This window comes from Drosophila bipectinata, chromosome 3R (genome assembly GCF_030179905.1).
Source record: "Drosophila bipectinata strain 14024-0381.07 chromosome 3R, DbipHiC1v2, whole genome shotgun sequence".
NCBI classification, from domain to species: Eukaryota; Metazoa; Arthropoda; class Insecta; order Diptera; family Drosophilidae; genus Drosophila; species Drosophila bipectinata.
Genome location: NC_091739.1, coordinates 26959514 through 26974304, shown reverse-complemented (window position 1 = coordinate 26974304; position 14791 = coordinate 26959514). Strand labels below are relative to the sequence as shown.

General features: G+C 45.1%; 7 protein-coding genes across 10 annotated transcripts; 4 read left to right on the top strand and 3 right to left on the bottom strand.

The window, feature by feature from the left end:
• The first annotated feature begins 84 nt into the window (after positions 1-84).
• LOC108122186 (probable oligoribonuclease) lies at positions 85-899 on the top strand. Its single transcript, XM_070280741.1, has 2 exons — positions 85-810; positions 868-899. The coding sequence occupies exons 1-2, from the start codon at positions 167-169 to the stop codon at positions 869-871; spliced, it is 648 nt and encodes a 215-aa protein (XP_070136842.1). The 5' UTR covers positions 85-166; the 3' UTR covers positions 872-899.
• A 16-nt stretch (positions 900-915) lies between these two features.
• On the bottom strand, positions 916-3116 carry Lsd-1 (lipid storage droplet-1). Of its 2 annotated transcripts, none has more exons than XM_017236733.3 (7): positions 2995-3116; positions 2627-2925; positions 2351-2561; positions 1826-2010; positions 1562-1752; positions 1328-1505; positions 916-1268 (listed from the first exon to the last, which is right to left on the bottom strand). In XM_017236733.3, the coding sequence occupies exons 1-7, from the start codon at positions 2996-2998 to the stop codon at positions 1119-1121; spliced, it is 1218 nt and encodes a 405-aa protein (XP_017092222.1). In that variant the 5' UTR covers positions 2999-3116; the 3' UTR covers positions 916-1118. The 2 variants fall into 2 exon arrangements, with proteins under 2 accessions (XP_017092222.1, XP_070136840.1); XM_070280739.1 differs by having other exon boundaries at positions 2351-2543.
• A 1384-nt stretch (positions 3117-4500) lies between these two features.
• On the top strand, positions 4501-7007 carry udt (protein undicht). The gene is made up of 4 exons (XM_017236801.2): positions 4501-4698; positions 4794-5212; positions 5314-6125; positions 6186-7007. Exons 1-4 carry the CDS (start codon positions 4650-4652, stop codon positions 6763-6765), a joined length of 1860 nt encoding a protein of 619 aa, XP_017092290.2. The 5' UTR covers positions 4501-4649; the 3' UTR covers positions 6766-7007.
• A 162-nt stretch (positions 7008-7169) lies between these two features.
• SdhD (succinate dehydrogenase, subunit D) lies at positions 7170-8166 on the top strand. The gene is made up of 4 exons (XM_017236312.3): positions 7170-7329; positions 7422-7531; positions 7596-7786; positions 7868-8166. Exons 1-4 carry the CDS (start codon positions 7287-7289, stop codon positions 8058-8060), a joined length of 537 nt encoding a protein of 178 aa, XP_017091801.2. The 5' UTR covers positions 7170-7286; the 3' UTR covers positions 8061-8166.
• Positions 8167-8177: 11 nt separating this feature from the next.
• PTPMT1 (protein tyrosine phosphatase, mitochondrial 1) lies at positions 8178-9481 on the bottom strand. Its single transcript, XM_017236311.3, has 4 exons — positions 9224-9481; positions 8873-9016; positions 8503-8820; positions 8178-8445 (listed from the first exon to the last, which is right to left on the bottom strand). Exons 1-4 carry the CDS (start codon positions 9233-9235, stop codon positions 8317-8319), a joined length of 603 nt encoding a protein of 200 aa, XP_017091800.2. The 5' UTR covers positions 9236-9481; the 3' UTR covers positions 8178-8316.
• Positions 9482-9625: 144 nt separating this feature from the next.
• Hrd3 (HMG-coA reductase degradation 3) lies at positions 9626-13066 on the top strand. 3 transcript variants are annotated; one of them, XM_070281089.1, is made up of 8 exons: positions 9626-9970; positions 10098-10525; positions 10584-11329; positions 11392-11566; positions 11629-11777; positions 11835-12169; positions 12227-12431; positions 12489-13066. In XM_070281089.1, the coding sequence occupies exons 2-8, from the start codon at positions 10108-10110 to the stop codon at positions 12891-12893; spliced, it is 2433 nt and encodes an 810-aa protein (XP_070137190.1). In that variant the 5' UTR covers positions 9626-9970; positions 10098-10107; the 3' UTR covers positions 12894-13066. The 3 variants fall into 3 exon arrangements, with proteins under 3 accessions (XP_070137190.1, XP_070137191.1, XP_017091795.2); XM_070281090.1 differs by having other exon boundaries at positions 9627-9864; XM_017236306.3 differs by having other exon boundaries at positions 9628-10017.
• A 95-nt stretch (positions 13067-13161) lies between these two features.
• Rpt5 (26S proteasome regulatory subunit Rpt5) lies at positions 13162-14769 on the bottom strand. Its single transcript, XM_017236310.3, has 3 exons — positions 14414-14769; positions 13941-14361; positions 13162-13886 (listed from the first exon to the last, which is right to left on the bottom strand). The coding sequence occupies exons 1-3, from the start codon at positions 14621-14623 to the stop codon at positions 13231-13233; spliced, it is 1287 nt and encodes a 428-aa protein (XP_017091799.2). The 5' UTR covers positions 14624-14769; the 3' UTR covers positions 13162-13230.
• Between the last annotated feature and the right edge of the window lie 22 nt (positions 14770-14791).

Here is a 14791-nt window from a genome sequence, read left to right as displayed (position 1 = left end):
AGTTATATGTACGTTACAAATACACTGTCAGGTGAGATCACTGACAGGTAAGAAAACACAATTTTTAAACACCGATTAGCAGTGTTGTCAAACGCCTGCCATGACCGAACACATGGTTCGCGCCTAAAGTGTATTGATAAGATTAAATAATACCTTTAATAAATAAATGTATTCTCCAATCCATCGTGTGGGGCTGTTTTTAAATCGTCAAATACGAACCTCTCCAAAACTTATAGCAGCAGCAACAAGAATGTCTAGCAGTAACAGCGCAGCGGGGTCCGACACGGACATAGTTTGGATTGACATGGAGATGACCGGGCTGGATATTGACAAGGACAAAGTGCTAGAGTTGTCCTGCATTATCACCGACAAGGATCTGAATGTAAAATCCGAGGGCCCCAGCTTCGCCATAAATCATCCCCAGGAGGTGTACGATAATATGAACGAGTGGTGTATAAAGCACCACTATGAATCCGGCCTGGTGGAACGATGCAAGAACTCCCAAGTTAATCCCGATCAGGCTGAGGAACTATTATTGTCCTATCTCAAGAAAAATATTCCCGAAAGAAAATGCCCGTTGGGAGGGAATTCTGTCTACATGGATCGATTGTTTCTCCGAAAATATATGCCGCTGGCGGATGAATACCTACACTACCGCATTGTGGATGTGTCCACCCTCAAGGAGCTGGCGAAACGGTGGCATCCAGAGGTGGCTGATGCTGCTCCAAAAAAACAGTTTAAGCATCGGAGCCTAGATGACATCCTGGAGAGTATTGAGGAGCTTAAATATTACAAGCAGAGATTATTTAAGTAACTTATATTGGTAGTACTTAATAAGTAACTTAATTATTGATATTGATTTTTTAGGTAAAAAAGTTGTGTTCAATTTGCTTAGTCCATTAAAATTAAAAACGCCCCTCCATTAAAAATAAATTTTTATTTTATTTATATTTAACTCTAAAGTATATTTTGTTATGGGCTTTTTGTTGTGGTTTTCATTTTTTTTTTAATTTAAAATATAATAAAAAAAACTTTCTCACTAAATGGTGCGAATGTGGACCGAAAAATAAAATTCTATCATAAGAAATAAGAATACGATGGCAATAAAAAACTCAAAGCTAGTAGACGCCGTTGATATTATTGTGGGCGGCTGAGTAATGATTCGCCTCCTGCCGCCTCCGCGAGGATCTGTGGTTCGAATTGGCGCTGTCACTGCCGGTCACCTTTTCGGCTTCAATGCGTCCGGAGAGAAAGCTGGCCACGCGTTCCTGCAATGGTTTACCAAGTTAATATCTTAAATACAATATATTTGGGGTCCTTATCATACCAGGTAACTGTTGGTCATGCCCTGCAGATTGCCGTAAAAGGCCAGCATACGCTTCAAGAGAGATTCGGCTTCCTCCTTGGATAGGTTCTTAACCTTGTCCAGCTTAGAAATTGTAACTATGCGGTGGTTGATGTAAATGATGTGGTGAGCCACCTCGGTGGATGTGTGAGCCAGATTTCTGTGAAATATTAACGGTCTATTTGGAAAGTCAAGTTAAAAGAATTCAAAACAAACCTGGGAATATTGGCTGCTACATTGGCACTGAAGTTCACCAGATGCACTACTCTTCTAGCTGATTCCCTGGTAAGTAGGACTATTAGCTGTTCCAGGGTGGCGGGTCTCGCCTGGTTCTCGGGTTCATCTGCACTGAGATAGGCCCAAAGCTCCTTGGCTTTCTGCAAGGCTTGCTTGGGATCTGTGGCAATCTGTAAAAAGATAATTAGTATTAGTAATTAGTATATTAGTATTAGTTAAAAACTGATATTTTTGTTAACTAACCAGTTCGGCGGCATAGATGAGCACATGGATCGCCTCCTTGCTTTGCTTCTTGAGGGCGCGGGCCTCGGCAATGGTTCTTTGTGTGAGACGACGCTTCAGCTTGCGGGAGAAGCGTTGACCGTGATGGATAGCCTTGAGAGCACCTCGCTCATCCGGCACCGCTTCGTTATCATCTTCCTGTGGCGCTGAAAAGCGGATTTTTGGAATCGGTAAGTGTTTGAGTTTTGAGAGCGGATCTCTGTGGGATCGACTAGGCCTTATCGCCCGACTTTCTCCACCAGCGGATCCGAATGAATTCGCGTTTCTCAAGCGATAACCTCCTCGACAACGAAGAAATTTAAAAATAAACTATGAGATGAGTGCACCTTTAAGAGGAAAGAACCTAGGCTTATTTTCAACATGTGTCTGAAGACTAAAAAATGTATTAAAAATTTAATACTTGAGAGGAAGATGTATCTTCTAAAACCTTTTGAATTAAGCTTGTTTATTTTAAACATTAAACCTTAAAATATGTTTGTAACTCACCATCAGTCTGATCCTGATCTGTACGAATGGGCACCAGATACTTGTCCACGAACTTATCTCCGGCAGTGAATGCTCCGTCGATGCGATCGGCGGCATAGGTTGTCAGTGGGCTCTCCAGGACAGCGTTTCGAATCAGCTTGACCGAGTCAGCACGCTTCAGCACGGGACGCACCAGGTGATCCGACATGTACTCCTTTGTGTTCCAATACATCTTTAGACACAGAATAATCGACTTTTGTCAGCGAATGCGGAACAATGGCCGACGCAAATACTCACCATTTCGGGGGGCAGATAGACCAAGGGGATGCGCTGCTCCAGGATGTCCAGGCTCTTGCACATAACATTGTCCAGGCGGCGGAGCGAAGGCTCGAACAGCTTCACAGCCGGCTGTACCGTTTCATAAGCAGCAGTGATGGTGGCCTCGGCGGTCTCGAAGTACCAGGAGAATAGGCGATTGTTGTTCTTGACCTTGTCGTAGATGGTCTCCACTCGCTTCACGCTGGACTCCACAAGTGGAATGGAGGTAATGCGATCGATGGCCTCCAGATGGAGTCCACTGCAGCTGGTTGCAGTTGCTGTGGAGTATGATGAATGACATAACGTAAGATCTACAATCTTCACTAGCGGCGCGTGTCACTACTAACCCATTTGTTTAAAAAATATATTTCAGGGAAAACCGAAGAGCTATAGATGCGCTCGCTTTGGGAACTGAAGTGATTCTGACAAGCCTCGGGCACAGCGGCTACCAGATAGACTTGGTATTGCAGGTTCCCAAACCGAACTAAGTCAGAATTGCACCCATTGACCTTTTCTTATCGATAAGCTCCCGCCAGAGGCACAAACATCGTGTACCTAGACGACGCTTGACTGGCTTATCACCACGCCATTCGCAACAGTGTGGTGTTCCAAAGTACACTCGGACTTTGAGTAGTCCAGCCTAGGAACTCCAGGCATGTGAATCACGAAGCACGGTATCTGGACAGATCATAATCACATAATCACCAATCACCTGATTAACAACGTCCCTTGAAATAATTGCTCTAATTCGAAACCAGTGACGAAAGAGTCCAAACTTCAATCCGGCGAATAATTGCGGGGGCGTTCAAGATCCCCTTCGAAATCGGGTCGATGTGCTGGTTGCTGTCGTCCCAGACAGTTTCCATTAACCCACCAATGGAAAAGAAAACAATGATTATTTAAATAAATACAATTAAGTCAATGGCATTTCTGTGAATTATTTGTTTAATTAACTTAATGTTTTTACAGTTAACTAAAAGAAGAAAGAAAAATAAAATAATTTATTTGGTAACCCCCACTCCAACCGATTCCAACATTTTAAATAAATTGTTTAAAAAAATTTAATCAATAGGGATGGAAATTTTTCTTATTAAATATATATGTATGTACATGTTCAATATGTTAAGCAATGCTGAGGGTTAATTTTAACTGCTCTTTGTTGTCTGGACTGGTCTCGGAAAAATTTAACAAGGCAGTTCTACTAAAGCTGCGTTTTCAATGATTGTACCCTTAGAATTACATATATGGATATGAACAGTATGAAAGTTATGCCTCCAGCGAAGGCTATATCTTTTCCAATATCCATCCGATTCTTGAGCAGAATACCTTAAACGATTTTTACATCGAGTCTCCATCAATCTGCATCAAAATCTAGGAACAAAATAATTTTCCAATTTTTTGTCAAATTTTCTGGGGGGTCCCCTGCAACTTTTGGGAAATGCATGAAATGAATAAAGTGGCCTCCAGCGAAGGCTATATCTTTTCCAATATCCACCCGATTCTTGAGCGGAATACCTTAATCGATTTGTACATTGATTCTCCATCAATCTGCTTAAAATTATAAAACCAAAGTATTTTTTAAATTTGCTGTCAAATTTTCTGGGGGGTCCCCTGGAGGGAACATTTTACGCCTCTGTTTCTAATACTTTTGCATAAAAATATAAATGCATAGCATTTAAAATTTAAATTTTAAAGTTATTATTGTAATGTTATTTTCGAAAATAAATAAATGTTCAAATTTTAAATATCTATCGAATATTCGATACGGCTTAGACCAAAGACCTAAATGTGTGCTGTAAAATAGTATCTTAAAGATTCAAGTGTTGGAAAGAGCGTCTGCTATCTTAAAGATATCAGTGTTGGAAAGAGCGGCTTGTCTATTGGTAATTTTTGTTTGTTGCGTGTTTATCTTTTTGTGTAAATCCGCGTTTTATTGACTCCGTCCATAAGTTTTAGTCAAAGAATATGTTTAGCTGCTAGGTGTATAGTTATAAGACTTAATATGAACTATTACTTTGGTATTATCTGCCTAGCGGCCGTCCTAGGCTCAGGTTAGTGATCTTTCAGTTTAAGCCACACCCAAGGCTCAAACAATCTGAATCATGTGTATTAATTAATAAAAAAAAAACCTTTTAATTAAATGCAGCATTGGCCCAGTACAATCAACTGGAGCAGCGCAACTGTCTCATACCGAAGATCCTGCAGGGATCATGGTTTTCTTGGGAAACAGGTCTGCCCACCCAGACGGTAATAGACGCCACCTCAATGTCCCAGCGCGGGTACTGCATCAACTACGAGCGTCACCACGGAAGCGAGTACTCATTTGTCTTCAAGGAGCGCTCTAAGGACTGCTATCATTGCGTCAAGACCATCATTCGTACCCTTAACGTTTTTGAGAAGTTTGAGGGACCTTGCGTTGGGTTGCCGCCAGGTCAGGAGCCCACTGTGGAAAACGTCTGTTCCGGCATTAAGGACGATCAGCAGTTGATCACACTCTTCAACGAAAACTTTGTGCCCATCAACTGTCGGTCCTCACTGGAAGGAGTGTGGCACTTTACATATCAGGTAAGTTCGGAGCAAGCACCCACAACATGTACTCATTCACCAAAAGTTAATTAACCATAATTGATGATAATTGCTCATGCCTTTACTCTCTCTTCATATAGAATCGTTTCCGGTTTACTGGAGTCTGTGACAAGCCTGATGCTCGCATTCAATCCTGCCAAACGGCGGGCACCCAGTTCCTCATTCAGAACCAAAAGTTCAACATCACTTATCAGCGGTGCGAGGGCATGGAAGGCACCTTTAGCGGCAACGTGGAGTTCAGCTGCCTCGGCGATTGGTTTGTGGGCAAGAATCACTACTTCGCAGTGGCCAATACAAAGGAATCGCGAAAGGATGAGAAGTATCGATGCTTCCTAAAGAATCGTGATGATGATCTGTACGTGGGTGTGTCCATTACGGCCGAGTGCAACACCTTGAAGACTCCGGAAACGTCACCGGAACGCCTTAAACTTACGCCTGTTAAAGCGGAATTCGTAGAACCAGGCTGCACATTGCCTCAAAACTTCTCTGGCGAATGGGTCAACACCGCCAATATTGATGCGGATGTTTCCATTAGTGAAACGCACATTAACGAAACATACTATCCGGACAAAGCACGTTACCGTAAAACAATTTATGTTTGCCGGGAGCGTCGTGGTAATCGGGTGATGATGGCTCGTCTGACCGTGGATGGTTGCCAGAAGGATTACGTGTGCTTCGATTTCATGCCCCGCCACCACAACATCATCCGGTATCGCAAGGGATTGGCCGTAATTAAGGATGACTTCAGCACGGTTTGCTCTTGGGTTCAGTTTCCCAATTCCGATGCGTGGAAGTACGATCTTTTCTTGGCCAGAAATCCTGTTCCGGTTCGGTGCCCTGTCGCGGGTAAATTTAACTTTACCCAGCGAGGAGAACATCCTTTCAAGACGAGGTCAGTAGAATACTCAGTTTTTCACTTACTTTTCCTAATATATTTTTGTATATTTTAAAGAATTCTTGGTGGTGTCACGTTGAGTCCTCGTCCAGACATTCACTGCAAGCAGAACATCTCTGATTTATCGGTTTGCGATACGGATCAAAAGGAGCTGGCGGTGGACGAAAACTACTGCCTGTCCGTGGACCATTTGGGCCGGCCAGTTGATATCTACAGCGACCCCGATTACCGCATGAAGTGTATTGGCTTCTGGAAGGAAAACCTCAAGTCCTACCTCATCACCTACGACGATCTGGATCCGCTTTCAAAGTACCGCTGCTGGGTTTACCAGCGTGCCGACCTCAACCGCGTCCTCATGTCGCAAGCTGTGGGCGCCTTCTGCAAACTGGAGCAGGATGTAACCTCATGGAATCATTCGGAGGGCGCTGCTGTAGCCATCGATGCAGTGGAGTACGAACGAGAGCGTGACGACTGTCCCATGTACTTTGACGATGGATTGAACCCGTGGAAGCCATCGGATGCTTCCAACATTGTCTTCGACTGGGACTTCTACCGAGCAGGAGCGTCGAGTCTCGAAGCGAAACTCACCATCATTGCCTTTTCCGCTTACATGGTCCGGCGTTTAGCCGCGCACTAAGTTCAAAGTATTTTTAAGTTAAATCATCCAACGAAATTTATAAAGCCCGTCCATTTTTTCCGAGTGAGTCTCAGAATAGTTGTGTGCCTTAAAATGCAAATTGTAGAAACTTTTATCAAATGTATATCATAGTTTTTAAGCTGATCGAGTTCGAACTTTTAAATGTTAACAGCCATCCCGTCCCAAACGACTCTCAATGTTTATTTTAAATTCAAATAAATAAATATACAATATACAATTTATATTTCAATATTAATGCCCCATTTAGTTTAATACATTTTAAATATAATGCTAAAAACATAAAAAGTTTATGTCTACAACTATATTCTAGTTTCGTCACCTACGTAGACTGCCGTCTCAATATTTAGGCCTCCACTGTTTATCGATAACAATTCCAGAACGAAAACATAGTAGGCTACCCTATGTCTAGTGTTGTAAAACTTCGCAGGCATATTATTCCGAACAGCTAAAAGTTACATTTTATTTTGAGCTGAAAATTCTCTATTTTAACACATCCCAACATGTCCCTCTCGCTGATCCTGCGTGGCGCTGTCCGTTGCAATGGTAAGTGGTCATCAGGCGGTCGCTTATATGAATATTTGCCGAAAAACAGCTTTTATTATATAACCAAACCTTTTGTTGGTGTCTGCATTTAGCCGCAAACCTCGTTAAATCGGCCCGTATCACGCCCCTGAAGGCGTACTCCTCGCTGGTAGCCAATGCTCAGCGCCAGGTTAAGCCTTTGGTTGTGGCCAAGGCAGTTGCGGTGAGTATAATTAATTGGAATAATACTTCCTAGTCAATTATTAACTCCTTACTCCTTTTTTTAGCCCGTGGTGCGCCGGGAGATCTCTGTGAGTGCTCCTCGCATGGCTGCGGCCGAAGGAAATCATACCATGTTGTGGACTATTGAGCGTCTGGTGTCCGTCGGTCTGTTAGCTGTTATCCCAGCCGCTTTTATTGCCCCCTCCCAGGTACTGGATGCTCTTCTGGCCGTTTCGGTTGTCATCCACACACACTGGTGAGTGTTATATCCTTAGCCATGAAGTTATCAGACATCCAAGACCTAAGCAAAACACTCTCTGTTTATATATATTTTCAGGGGAGTAGAAGCAATGGTCGTTGACTACCTGCGTCCCTCGGTTGTTGGAAACGTTTTACCCAAAGTTGCCCACATTGGACTGATTGTCATTTCGGTGGCTGCACTGGGAGGGCTCTTCTATTTTATCCAAAACGACGTCGGATTGGCTAATGGCATCAAGCGATTCTGGTCTATTAAGGGAAAGCAGCAGTAAAGCCCAAAACCAGTTGACAAATCACGAAACCCCAGTTATTTATTCATAGTTTTGTCTGGAATCAGGTCCCGCGATTAGCCTTAAATAAACAATTGTATAAAGTAAAGCAGCTGCACATTTTTGTTTAGAATTTAGAAAACTGTATTAACACTTTCGGTTGAGGTTTGTCACAACACAACGTCACTTAATAAGATGGGCAGCAACACCTTTTGTTACGTATGGTAATCTACTGTAGGCAATAAACAAAGGATTATGGTCACGACCTGGTCTCCACATTGTTTGTGTAGAATAACCTCAGGGCATCCCATTGTTTGGTGTGCAGCAGAATGTGAGGCCGGCACTGACGCATATGATCCACCGCCTGGTCTGGGGTCCAGCCGTTTTTCTGCAAAAGATACAATTTATAATCTATTTATATACTTTCGTGTGCCTTTCAACCCACCAGCATGAGGTAGCAACCAACAAGTGTGGCACTTCGCGTCCTTCCAGCTTTGCAGTGCACATATACGGAGCCAATATTCTCTGGGGATTTGGTTGTGCTGAGCCCGCTGATTCTCTTTGTCAGGGGAAGAAACTGATTAATGAACTCCACGCCTCGATAGAGCTTCTCCTGGTTTGGCGACTCAAAAATGTCTGTGGTGGCTAGCTGCAGGAACTCGATACCCAGCTTGCGCCACTTCTCCGTGTTGTTGGAGAAGGCGGTCAGTTCATAGTCCTCGTTCATGGAAACCACTGCTTTCATATTCTCCTTCTCGATGAGCTGCAAACAATCTATGGATTAATTGGACCTGGTTTTCGTATGTCCTACTTACTTCATTGGCCTGGCTTCGAAAAGGCAGGGCGCCCAAGATAACATTCTCGTCTATGCGATCATACCAATTCCTGGCGGAGGCCTTCTCCATAAGGACATTGTACAGCAGGGTGGGATAGAAGGATACACGCGCGAACATAGCAGCCTGGAATAGGGCGGGTATAGTGGGAATGAGGGGCACAGGTCAGTATGATGGGCAAGGGAGCGTGCGCAACAGCTGTAACTTTCACCAGCTCTCTTAGACAGTCTTAAGTACTGATTCGCTTTCTGACTGTCTCGAACGAAGCGCGGATTGGAACTGGTTTCGGTTTGGGCTTTTGCCTGGGTGTCTGGTACGCAAGTCGCTACTTACACTCATCTCCATGCCGGGTGCCCACTGGGTGGCTGGCGGGATCGATCAAGACAATGGGTTGTGTGATTCACGGCTCCAAGTGGCCTTCCTCGTATTCTAATTAGTCCGCCGCCAAATTAACACCTCGACTCGGACGTCAAAACCTTCGATTTCCTTCTGCCAAACTTAATCTTTGCGTTCCTTTGCATAACGGAACAACAGGCGGAATTTCCAGGGACGCCCTAACGGGGGCTACAGAACCATTCACCTAGAATTGCTCTACAACCGAAATAAATACTTTAATAAAAATAGTAGGCTATTTTGGATTTAAAATTAAAATCTATTGACATTTATTTTTTATGTGCCAAAAGCAAGGCTTTTTTGTTATTTATCTTTTATTTTAATTAAGGTTAAGCTAGATTAATGGGCATTTACCTTATTATCACTAATTTATAGCTTTTAATTATGATAAATCCACAACTCCCATTTATTATTTTAAACGACGCCCATTTAACCGTCTGATTAAATTTCTTCGCTACCCAGCACTATAACTGTATGACCGTTAGCAACACTGAGCACTAAAAAACATTGCAACAAAAAAGATTAAAGAATCTTACGTGTGAAAAATTAAGGAAAGCAGCTTACGGTAGAGGCCTTTTCCGGTAAGCAACCGCTGCTGGCTGATAATGCGCCATCGATAGGACAAACGAGAATTCCGCGAGAAAGCAATCCGTCGAGCATATTGGCCGCCCCGTCCCCCAGGAAGAAGTAAATAAATACAACACGTCAGACGAAAGGCAGATAGAACAGACGAGGCAAAGACGAAGATCTAAATTTTCGGTGTTGACTCTTTCATACTAATTATTATCCCAATACTTTTACATACAAAATACAGATACGCAAGGATGAAGGCGACCGTTTGGATATGTGTGCTCCCCCTCTTCCTGGCCTGCTACCAGTTGCGGGCGGAGGAGCTCCAAGGCCCAACCACCACCACAGATGCCACAGGAACGGCAACAAGCTCAGGCACAGGCACTGCCCCTACCACAGGTACTGGGACAGCCACACCCACCTCAGAAGAGGTGACCACAGCGGAACCTGAAAGCCGTGCGCCCACGGAAAGCAACGAGCGCAAGGCAGCCAAGCCCAAGGAGGCCGCAGAGTACATAGCCCCGCGAACAAAGGTCCTGCCGACCGTTCTACTTGAAAAGCTGTGGAACGACAGCCTTTTGAGGCAACAAAAGCTCAAGGCTGAAATCGAGAAAATTGAAGCCAAGCGGCCGCCCACTGAGGTGGTTCAACAAACTCCCGAGCAGATCGAAGGTAGGCTCCCATGATTTACATATGTTTACATTCCGTTCTATAATGCGTATACTTTTAGCTCAAACCATGTATGATAACGCCATGGACATGCTGGCCAAACCCCGCACGGATAAGCGAGTGGCCTTCACGCTGCTGAAGAAGGCAGCGGCCTTTAATCACCTAAAGGCCAGGGCTGAACTGGCCTGGGCTGTTCTTCTAGGCCACTGGATGGACTTTGATTTCAATCATGCCGCCGACGAGTTCGAAAGTCTAGTCAACGAAGGCGTTCCAGAAGCTCACATGGGTCTGGGATACCTCTACTCAGCCGGAGTGGGTGGCAAAAACGTGAGCCAACCGTTGGCTTTGATTCACTACACCCTGGCCGCCCTTGGGGACAATACTCTGGCCCAAATGGCGATGGGTTATCGACATTTGTATGGAATTAATGTGCCAGTTAGCTGTGAAAGGGCGCTGATCCATTACAAGCGAGTGGCCAAGAAGGTCGCCTCGAAAATCACCTTCGCCAATGGACCGGTTGTACACCGTGTACGACTTCTGGATGAACTAGAGAACCCCGGTAGTCACGAGACTGAGATAGTAGACTACTACCAGCTGCTGGCCGATAAGGGTGATGTCCAGTCGCAGGTGGGTCTGGGCCAACTGTACTACCAGGGTGGCAAGGCCATCGAGCAGGATCACCAAAAGGCACTGGAGTACTTCACCCAGGCTGCCAATGCCGGCAATGCAGTCGGATTTGCTTTTCTGGGAAAACTTTATCTCGAGGGAAGTGAGCAAATCAAGGCAGATAACGAGACTGCATTTAAGGTGGGTCTCAGCATGATAAGCATTTTTTCAACTTTTGCTTGATAAACAATGATTCTGTTTAGTATTTCACGCGGGCCTCCGAAATGGGCGACCCAGTGGGCCAGAGCGGACTGGGTCTCATGTACCTGAAGGGTTTGGGTGTGCCCAAGGACTCCATTAAGGCGCTGTCCTATTTCACCCAGGCTGCTGATCAAGGTTGGGTGGATGGACAGTTGCAGCTCGGCAACATGTATTTTAGTAAGTAGCAAGAAAATGAGGGTTATTTTTTTAGAAAAAATTAGTAATTTTTCATTTTTAAGCTGGTAACGGAGTAAAAACGGACTATAAGTTGGCCCTCAAGTACTTTAACCTGGCTACTCAGTCTGGCCATGTCCTAGCCTACTACAACCTTGGTGTAATGCACGCTTATGGCTTAGGAATGCTGCGTTCTTGTCCAGCAGCCGTTGAGGTAACTGGCCCGTCACACAATCAGTACCTTGATTATTTATTTCTATTTATTTTTTAGTTCTTCAAGACTGTCTCGGAGCGCGGACGTTGGAGCAGCCGCCTAATGCATGCCTATAGCGATTACAAACAGAATCGCATTGATGAGGCCTACATGCAGTACTCATTGATGGCCGAGGTTGGCTACGAGGTGGCCCAAAGCAACGCAGCATATCTGCTCGACCGCGAGGAGGTTCATGTCTTCAATGATCGCCATGAGGACCTGATCCGTGCCTTCTATTACTGGAAGCGGGCTGCTGGCCAGGGCTATTCTGCAGCGCAGGTTAAACTGGGCGATTACTACTATTACGGCTGGGGCACTGCCACAGATTTCGAGACCGCTGCCTCTCTCTATAGGTAAGATTATGTCATACAATGTAGGCACTTGGTAATCTTCATAATTGTTATTTTTAGGAAAGCGTCGGAGCAACAGTACAATGCCCAGGCCATGTTTAACCTTGGTTATATGCATGAGCAGGGATTGGGAATGAAAAAGGATTGGCACTTGGCCAAAAGGCTGTATGACCTGGCGGCCGAGACCAACTCGGATGCCAAAGTTCCAGTGGCCATTGCACTTTTCAAGCTGCAAATGCTGGCCAAAATAGAATCCATTAAGGAGGTAGGAAATGGACCTATAAAAATGTAAAGCCCTCCGTTTAATCCTATTCTTCCTCAGTCGCCATACAGGTTCATCTTTTACATGGATGAAAGTATCGCTGCCAATTGGGATCTGTACATGATAACCGTTTTGACGCTTCTGTTGGGCATTATCATGTACATGAGGAGACCTTTCCTGCAACAGGATCAACCCGCCCAGCAGCCACCGGCGGATGATGTGGCTGCTGCGCCACTCAATGTGGCTCCGGTTGCTGGAGTTGCGGTTGGGGCTGCCGCTGATGAGGCTGCATTAGGGGCAGGAGCAGCAACCGCCACTGCCGAAGCAGCTTCTGATGCTCCAAGTGCAGCTGAACCTGCACCTTCATCCTCGGCATCGAGCTCTCAAACCGAAAGTACGTCGGGACGGAGCAGTTCCTCATCAGCGGCGCCCGATGGCGCCAATACACTTGATCCCACTGATTAGTGATAGTGAATTGGTTAATCATCTTCCTAGGTTAATTAGTATGCGTGTAAATAATTATCATCTAATTTCGCCGTTTTAATAATTTTTATTAATTCTAAAGCAGACCTTTTTAGATATTTAAAAAATATCGTACTCAGAATGAATGTTGTACTGATAAACCGATCGTCATTTAACATCAGGTTGTTTTTCTTTTGGGGTTGGATACTATGGACATGACCTCCATGTTATTATTTCCTGAAATTCAAAAAGTTAAACAAGAAAGTCTATATTTTGATATTAAAGTTTCATGGTTTATTATAGAAGCGGGCAATGTGGAGTTAAACTGCAAATTTGTTTCCTAAGCATAGTAGTTAAGATTAGCTTTCTTCTTCGCTTGCACCTCCATGATAGCATCCATGAAGTCTTCGTGCGTCACCGAGGTGGCGGACCGGCGCAAAGCGATCATTCCGGCCTCGACGCACACAGCCTTACACTGGGCGCCATTGAAATCGTCCGTCGATCGCGAGAGCTCTTCAAAGTTGACATCGGTGCTAACGTTCATTTTGCGAGAATGGATCTGCATAATGCGGGCACGAGCTTCCTCATTGGGATGCGGGAACTCGATCTTGCAATCCAGACGACCGGAACGCAGCAGTGCAGGATCTAGAATATCCACACGATTGGTGGCTGCAATAACATTGATGTCTGCCGTGGAGCTGAAGCCATCCAGTTGGTTCAACAATTTCAACATGGTACGCTGCACTTCACGGTCACCGGCCTTCTCAGAATCGAAACGCTTGGTACCGATGGCGTCCAACTCATCAATAAAAATGATAGCGGGTGCCTTTTCCTTGGCCAGAGCGAAGGCATCGCGCACCAACTTGGCACCATCTCCAATAAACATCTGCACCAGCTGCGGGCCGGCCAGCTTGAGGAAAGTTGACTTCGTTTGGGCGGCGCAGGCACGAGCCAGTAGAGTTTTTCCCGTTCCAGGTGGGCCGTAAAGTAAAACGCCTGAAAGGAAACAGTAGTTATACGGTGTTATTGCATTGCCTGAAGGGATCTAACCTTTGGGTGGATGAATGCCAAGGTTCTTGAACTTTTCTTTGTGGGTCATAGGCAGTACCACCGCCTCGATCAGCTCCTGGATTTGCTTGTCGAGGCCACCGATATCTGAGTACTGCTCTGTGGGTCTCTCGTCGACCTCCATGGCCTTAACACGGGCATCGTACTCCGCCGGTAAAGTCTCGAGGATCAAGTAAGAGTCCTTGTTGACACCCACAAGGTCTCCGGGCTTCAGTTTCTCCGCATCTACGAGACCGATGACGGGCAGGAAATAGGCCTGACGCGTGGATGTTTTGATGACGGCGCACTTGCCCTTGCGTTGGTTGTCCAAAACCGTAACTGATCCGTCATCTTCCTCCTCCTGCGGGTCGACGTCCAGCAGCTCTATGACATTTGACACCAGGTAAGGTAGCGTCTTGTTAACCTGTAAGGGATCGAAAGGTATAGAGTGGGGTTTCCAGCTTGCTAGTGGCTACCTTTATTTTCTCGGTGTTATCCTTGATCTTCTCGTTCTGTGCCTGAATCTCGTGTGTGATTCGCATCACCTCGCTTTTCATGATCTTGATCTCGTTGTCCATCAGGCGAGTCCTGCTCACAATCTCATCGGTGGACATACGCATCACCTCCTCACCCAGCGACTCTTCTCCATCCTCCCATATAGACTTGTCCTCCAAAGTCTGTGCCATGTCTATTTAGTACTCCGGCTCTTTTTTGACTTGTACTTCTTTGTTTAAATCACTAAATTGCCGATCTTTTCGCGTATACTCTTGTCGATGACTTGTAAATTTTCTTGTTTTTTTCTGAGCCAAGTTGACAGCCCGGCCAGTGTTGATAAACCTTGGCGATAGGTAAGC

What these genes read in the sequence shown, in the direction of transcription:
- LOC108122186 (XM_070280741.1), top strand. Translation starts at nt 167, where the DNA reads ATGTATTCTCCAATCCATCGTGTGGGGCTGTTTTTAAATCGTCAAATA.
- Lsd-1 (XM_017236733.3), bottom strand. An exon ending in TCATCTATGCCGCCGAACTG is followed by an intron (nt 1,753 to 1,825) that starts GTTAGTTAACAA and finishes ATCTTTTTACAG; the next exon opens with ATTGCCACAGATCCCAAGCA. An exon ending in GCATGACCAACAGTTACCTG is followed by an intron (nt 1,269 to 1,327) that starts GTATGATAAGGA and finishes AAACCATTGCAG; the next exon opens with GAACGCGTGGCCAGCTTTCT.
- udt (XM_017236801.2), top strand. Translation starts at nt 4,650, where the DNA reads ATGAACTATTACTTTGGTATTATCTGCCTAGCGGCCGTCCTAGGCTCA. An exon ending in TGTGGCACTTTACATATCAG is followed by an intron (nt 5,213 to 5,313) that starts GTAAGTTCGGAG and finishes CTCTTCATATAG; the next exon opens with AATCGTTTCCGGTTTACTGG. An exon ending in GAACATCCTTTCAAGACGAG is followed by an intron (nt 6,126 to 6,185) that starts GTCAGTAGAATA and finishes TATATTTTAAAG; the next exon opens with AATTCTTGGTGGTGTCACGT.
- SdhD (XM_017236312.3), top strand. Translation starts at nt 7,287, where the DNA reads ATGTCCCTCTCGCTGATCCTGCGTGGCGCTGTCCGTTGCAATG. An exon ending in TGGCGCTGTCCGTTGCAATG is followed by an intron (nt 7,330 to 7,421) that starts GTAAGTGGTCAT and finishes GTCTGCATTTAG; the next exon opens with CCGCAAACCTCGTTAAATCG. An exon ending in GTTGTCATCCACACACACTG is followed by an intron (nt 7,787 to 7,867) that starts GTGAGTGTTATA and finishes ATATATTTTCAG; the next exon opens with GGGAGTAGAAGCAATGGTCG.
- PTPMT1 (XM_017236311.3), bottom strand. An exon ending in TTCGAAGCCAGGCCAATGAA is followed by an intron (nt 8,821 to 8,872) that starts GTAAGTAGGACA and finishes GATTGTTTGCAG; the next exon opens with CTCATCGAGAAGGAGAATAT. An exon ending in TTGGTTGCTACCTCATGCTG is followed by an intron (nt 8,446 to 8,502) that starts GTGGGTTGAAAG and finishes TATCTTTTGCAG; the next exon opens with AAAAACGGCTGGACCCCAGA.
- Hrd3 (XM_070281089.1), top strand. Translation starts at nt 10,108, where the DNA reads ATGAAGGCGACCGTTTGGATATGTGTGCTCCCCCTCTTCCTGGCCTGC. An exon ending in CTTGTCCAGCAGCCGTTGAG is followed by an intron (nt 11,778 to 11,834) that starts GTAACTGGCCCG and finishes TTTATTTTTTAG; the next exon opens with TTCTTCAAGACTGTCTCGGA. An exon ending in AAATAGAATCCATTAAGGAG is followed by an intron (nt 12,432 to 12,488) that starts GTAGGAAATGGA and finishes ATTCTTCCTCAG; the next exon opens with TCGCCATACAGGTTCATCTT.
- Rpt5 (XM_017236310.3), bottom strand. Translation starts at nt 14,623, where the DNA reads ATGGCACAGACTTTGGAGGACAAGTCTATATGGGAGGATGGAGAAGAG. An exon ending in ATAACACCGAGAAAATAAAG is followed by an intron (nt 14,362 to 14,413) that starts GTAGCCACTAGC and finishes GATCCCTTACAG; the next exon opens with GTTAACAAGACGCTACCTTA. An exon ending in TGGCATTCATCCACCCAAAG is followed by an intron (nt 13,887 to 13,940) that starts GTTAGATCCCTT and finishes GTTTCCTTTCAG; the next exon opens with GCGTTTTACTTTACGGCCCA.